The sequence below is a fragment of the Miscanthus floridulus genome, chromosome 19, assembly GCF_019320115.1.
Source record: "Miscanthus floridulus cultivar M001 chromosome 19, ASM1932011v1, whole genome shotgun sequence".
NCBI classification, from domain to species: domain Eukaryota; kingdom Viridiplantae; phylum Streptophyta; class Magnoliopsida; order Poales; family Poaceae; genus Miscanthus; species Miscanthus floridulus.
The window spans coordinates 82,664,278-82,670,306 of record NC_089598.1 but is presented as its reverse complement, the minus strand read 5'-3'; the positions used below and the strand labels follow the sequence as shown (position 1 = coordinate 82,670,306).

Below are 6,029 nucleotides of genomic sequence, written 5' to 3'. Positions count from 1 at the left end.
GAACCGCCAGGTTCGTACCCCAAGCACACGCTTGAACACTTAGCTCATAGTGGAGCTCCTATCGCTCTCGGCCCTTCCGACCAGAGCCGATCGGACCTCTTGTACACCCCATCTTTCTCCTTCTCGTTTGTAACCTCACTGTAGACTTCGAGCACCTGGGCTCAGGAATAAAGTCGCCGACTGACTCAAACTGGACGTAGGGCATGTTGCATGAACCAGTATAAATCCTATGTCATTGAGTGCTAGGCCACCTCAAATCACAACGTACGGCAAAACTACAAATATTTACCAGTTGGTCACATTCTGCACCGACAGTTGGCGCCGTCCATGGGGAAGATATTATACGTTCAACACTTTTTGGTCATCGGATGGCCCACTTTTCTGCCACCCTCGCCGTGGCTGGCTTGGGCGATACGATTCGCTTTCGGCTCACTGGAGTTTCCCACACTCTCACCGGCTGGGATGCGGGTTCCACCCATCTTCGAGCCATCCCAGGCCTTCCTCTTCGGAAGCTTGGACTTTGTCGTCGACCGGCTCGGCATACTACACCTCCGTGAGGAGGCCCATGTCCCGACACCCGTCGGAGGGGCGCCCTCCATCAACTCTGGGACGCACGACTTCGATGACGCGGCATCTGCGCTTCTTTCCGAGCAAACTCTCTGCTCAAACCCCGCTGTGAGTAATGTACACGCTATTATTTACTTACTATTCTCTATCTTCCGCCGATTACCCGGCGAAACCCCGTTGTCCCCGACGCGACCGCCGCATGACCGGTTCCCCTACAGCCTCGCGTCTTCCGCAGACGCATACGCCCGGGAGCTCGAAAGGATGCCAGCGCCACCCCCTCTCACATCCGAATTCATGGGAATGGCGAGCTATGCTCCCACCTGTTTCCTCGACCTCATGGATGACGATGGCAAGAGTGACGGCTCCAGCATCGGTGACATGGCACCTAGCCACCGTCCAACCTGGGAGTGCGCTATGGCGGACGCTCTGAGACACCCACCGGTGGAGGCGGAGTCCTCACGGACTCACACCTCACCGAACTCTCATGCGGAGGCCCTCGAGCTCACATGGGGGCATGGGGAGGAACCACGACAACAGTGGCTGCATTAGCCACCAACTGCGCCAGCGCGCTCGGCACACCACGTTGCGCCCCATGCGCGTAGACCGATGAGCGGCACTCGGGGTCACGCCCATCGGGTCCAGCACAATGCCATGGATAGGGGGAACGATCCCCCGCAGTTCGCTCGGGCCAATCAGAACATCGCCGCTGCGGCAATACTTCTGCGCGGCCTGTACGAGCCGAACGACCCTCATGAACAGGCGACCCACCGGAACCTCCGGGCACTAGTGGAGACCGCTATCGTTCAACAAGCGGAGTGTTCCGTATCGTGACGCTGACTCACGGCCTCGCTCCCCGTCAGGGGAACAGGGACGCAGCAGATGGGTCGCTCCACCCGATCGCCGCTACAATCACCAAGCATGGCATAGGAGATCGCATTGGCACCTCATCTTGACTTGGCGACCGCTCCGCGCCGATCGCCTGTCTACGTGCGCCTCGGATCAAACCAAGACACACGCAGCAGCGACCGGAGTCCTAGACCTAATGGCCCAGGACCGTGGACCTTTGTCCAAAACCTCCAACAAACACCGCTCCCACAGTGCTCTGACGGAGGCTGAGGCAAGGGCAAGGCCAAGCGCTAGGATCAGGACGAGGGCCCCTCCACGCAGGGGAAAAAAGAATAGGAAGAATCACCGCCGACCGGCCAACTCTGCGTTGGTCGCCACGGCTGATCATACGGGCACACAGCCCCAGCAGGACCCTCCCGGCCACTTTCATGAGCTCATGGAGAGCCCATGCACCAACCACGACTAGCCCGTAAAACACCTCTACAAGGATTGGCAACTCCTCAAGCGCCTTCTACGGCAGGCTAGCAGGCCAAAGGAAAAAAAGCAAAGAAGCAGTGATCGAGAAAGGGGGCGTAGCGGGCAAAGATCCAGACGACTGAAGCACGAAGTGATCCCACCAGACGCCTACCGACCGAAGGACGACAACGACGCCCTTCTCTCCGAACGCTTGGAGCAGCTATGTCGTTTTTCCCTAAGTTTCAGTCTTACCATTGTTTACTTAGTGTATGCTCCTATAAAAGCACCCTGACCCGAACACTTTTTCGGCTCGGGGCGCTCGGGGGTTCCACTAGGGTACACTACTACCTCTCTGTTTTGTTTACTATCATATGGTAAAATTCCTTCCTACCCAACCAAAAGGATAGTTTGTTCCTTTATCTTGCCTTACGTAGCTTTGCTTTAAAAACATTCCAACCGATCGCACCCCGCCTTTCCCTATGGTTACGAGCAGCCGACCCTTGTGGGCCATGCCTCGGGTTCCCAAGGTCGCAGCCTATGGGACAAATGGGTAGGTACGAAAGGGAAAGAATAAAAAACAAAATTATGCTAAGGAAAAAACTAAGGAACAAAAGGGGAACAAGCTTCCCTGAACGGAATGACTCCATTATAGAAAAACGAAACAGACCGTAGTCATTAAGCACACAGAATGTTTACACAGGGGCTCCCCCACGAGCTTGAACTTTTTACACTCACTAAACTACTTATATTTTACAAGCTATTGGACCAGCCCGGCGGCATTTGCTGTCGGTGCGACCGACGAGGGCGCGGGCTGCTCACTCCCCGGTGGCACGACATTCGGCTTGGTTGAAGCCAGGCAACATTCACCTCCGACCCAGGCTCCGCGCCATTCGTAGGCTGGGCAGCGTCCTCCCCACGCATGCTTCTAGCCATGTCTTCACAACGGACGTCCATCACCCACTGGGTAGAGACTTGATCTGCCACCGACCTTGCGTGCGGCAGCAAGCCCTCCCTGATCGACTGGATGTCCTCCATGCTCAAGCCTTCAGCATACCCGCTGCAGATAGCAGCGAAGTTCAGGATTGGCTGGTGCGTTGCCACTAAAGTCAGCACCCCCGATGCTCTGTAGAATAGCCCACTCCTGATAAGGTCCCAAACTGCATCCAGGACCTCCGCCAGATGGATGGCGGGCGCGCTAGTGCTTGGCACCAACCCGAAGACTTCCGAGACGACCAGCTGGGCAACGTTGCGGATCTGGTCAAGATCCCCCTCGAGAACACATCGCTCTTCATGGGACTTGGCCAGTTCCTCCGCGTTCCGGCTGAAGGTCGCCTTGATCGTCTCCAGGTCCCACTCCAACATCTTCACCTTTCCACCCAGCTCTGAAAGAAGAGCGACAAGCTCAGAAACAGGCTGAAGGAAAAACCAACACAACAAAAAATAGAAAAGGTATGTACCAACACAGAAGTTCTCAAGGGTGGAGAGATCCTCTGCCTGCCGGTCCGCCTGCTCACGCAGCTAGGCGCTCGCATCCTCTGTCCCCATCACCCGGCCCCAGAGTGCGAGCACCTCCCGGTCTGCATCCGACCGGGCCTTTCGCTCCACCTCTAGGGCTCTCTGCTCCGCCTCTAGGGCCTTCCATGCCGACACCAGGGCGCTCCACTCAGACACCAAGGCGGCCCGCTCTAACTCAAGGGCCGCTAAGGACTCCCAAAGCACCACCTCGGTGTTTGCCAGGGACATCCGCAACCCTGCCTCAGTCTTCGCCTGGCAGGCCTTTGCCGCCTTGAGCCCTTGCTCGGTGGCAGTCGCCCACTCAGCTGCACGCTGCCCCTCCACCCCTGCCGCGGTCGCCTCGGCCGCCCGGTCCTAGGACTCACGATGAGCGAACTCTAGCTGACGCTCAAGCTCGGCCATCCGGGCGTGCTCCATTCGGAGAAAGCAGGACTTGTGGGATGACATCCCCTTCAGACTCTACCAAAAACAAGCATGCTAAGGCAACCAACAAAAGATTCAAAGGTCAAGGACAAGTACATGAAACTCACCTCCACGGCGAGCTGCAGGTCGACCTCAACTAAATACTGAGCGGACTTAACCTGCTCCTGGGCGTCTCCGAGCTTCGTGGACAGTTGGGTGAGTTTGGACACCGCGGCGTACCCTTGCTCCCCAAGGATGTCCCAAAGCTGACACTCCTGGGAATCCCAGAGGATGAACCGCACCTTTGCTGGGTCCTCAGGACAGGGCCACTCCAGGTCACCCTCCAGCAGCCCGCCGGAGGGCCCAGCCTCCGACTGGACCACCGCCAGCTCCCGCGATGACACCGGCGGCTCCGCTGCATCATCCGCCTCGTCATTGGATGGGATGTCCACCACCTCCCTTGCATGGACCGCCGCCGGGCATTCTGACTCCATCCCGCCCGCATGTTCCCCCAGCGCCTTCGGCCCCGACCACAAGGGTGAGCCATGCAGCCCTCTGCCCGGCAAGGCAGGGAGCTCGGTCTCCCTCTCCTCTTCCACCACGGTCGGTGGAGGAGGGGCCGCAAGGGTTACCTCCGACGCGACCTCCATCGGCACCGAAATCGCCACCAATGCCACCGCCGCCGCTATCACCGTATTAGCAACCACCCCTGAAAGGGAAGGGCTCACCATCGGCACGCTGTTCCCCCCGCCGCTCATCGCGACACGCTGCAGGGTGGGCCTCCATGCCTCCTGCATGGGAGTTGGGGCGATGCTCAACCCCGTCATTGCCCGGCCACTAACAAAGGGCGCAGGTAAGTCACACTCCAAAAAGACTCAACAACAAAAGATTGGAAGGAAACAAAGGAAAAACGTACCAGGAGGCGAGCGGTACGACTCTAAAAGCAAGACCCGACGTTGACGGGCCTGCAGGCCACGGGCCACCCCTGGGCTGTGACCCGTGCCCCCTCACTTCGGCTAGGGATGGAGTCGTCCCAACCGGCTGCTGCCCGGCCTGTGGGTCGCCGTGCCCCTCGGCTTGGGACTCCCCGACCGGAGCGGGGGGCGAGGCATCCTCTGACTACGAGTCGCACAACGCGCGGGCGCTAGTCTGCTCCTTAGACCACTCGGCTTGCTCGACCGCGTCCAAGGCAGGCGGGGCCTCCCCTGGCTGCGAGTCGCGCGTTGTCACCTGTCCCAGCGATGCACAGGTGCCAGTCTGCTCCTCGGACCGCCCGGCTTGCTCGGCCGCATCCGCTACAAGCGGCGATGGGACCGACGATGCCACCAAAGGGCACGGTGACCGCGTCCGCTTTGCCGCCCGTTCGCCGATGGCGTTCGCGCTTGCCGTGCGCTTCCTCACCGCGGAAGCCACCGCGCGCCGCGCGGCCTCCTGCTCATCACTAGCGGACATCGTCGTGGGGTCGCGACGCTCCACCGAGGTCACAACGACCTCCCGAATTTCCTCCTCCTCGGAGAAAACCATGTCGTCCACATCCGTGGGATCCACCGACTCGAGCTCGGACTCGACGTCGCTCTTCCTCTCCCCGGCCTTCACACGCCGGGCAATCTCCTTCTCCTTCTTATACTTCCAGTGGGCCACCTTGGCCTTCTTCTTCTTCCTAGCGTCTGCCGCCTCCTTCTGAGCGGCCTGCTTGGCCACGCCCTCTGGACCCTTGGGAAGGTGCGACCGGGACTTGTAGTTCCCAAGCCCCTACGGAACGTATGGCTCCCAATCAAAAAATAGGAAAAGCAGAGGAAGAAGTGCGGACTAAAGAGAAGGGAGCATACCAGGCTGGACACGATCGAGGAGTTGAAAGGCATGGGCTTCCCTTCGACCCTCTCTTTGGGCTTCAGCTGCAGCACCCGGCCAAGGCGACTCCAGACCTCGTCGTCCAACAGATCCTCTGGCAACACGCGGTCTAGGTCCGACGGGTCGCTGTACAGCCACATCGCCCATCTCCTCTCCGCCAACGGCGTGACCCAACGCTGGTATAGGGTGTGGAACACCCGCACTCCATCAAGGCCGTGCTTCATGAGCTTCTAGAGCTCCTCCTCGAAGACCGCCACCTTGTGCTTCTCCGTTTTGGCACAGCCCCATGACCAGTTGTCCTGCTTCTCCGACCTCCCGCCGGTGAACACCGAGAATGGCGTCGTCACCGAATTCTGGATGTAAAACCATTCCCCATGCCACCCCCAGTTGGA

The 6,029-nt window shown here is 59.3% G+C and overlaps 1 protein-coding gene across 1 annotated transcript; it reads right to left on the bottom strand.

Annotated features, from left to right (window-relative positions):
* Positions 1-4,905: 4,905 nt before the first annotated feature.
* LOC136526266 (protein gar2-like) lies at positions 4,906-5,777 on the bottom strand. The gene is made up of 2 exons (XM_066518995.1): positions 5,616-5,777; positions 4,906-5,538 (listed from the first exon to the last, which is right to left on the bottom strand). Exons 1-2 carry the CDS (start codon positions 5,775-5,777, stop codon positions 4,906-4,908), a joined length of 795 nt encoding a protein of 264 aa, XP_066375092.1.
* Between the last annotated feature and the right edge of the window lie 252 nt (positions 5,778-6,029).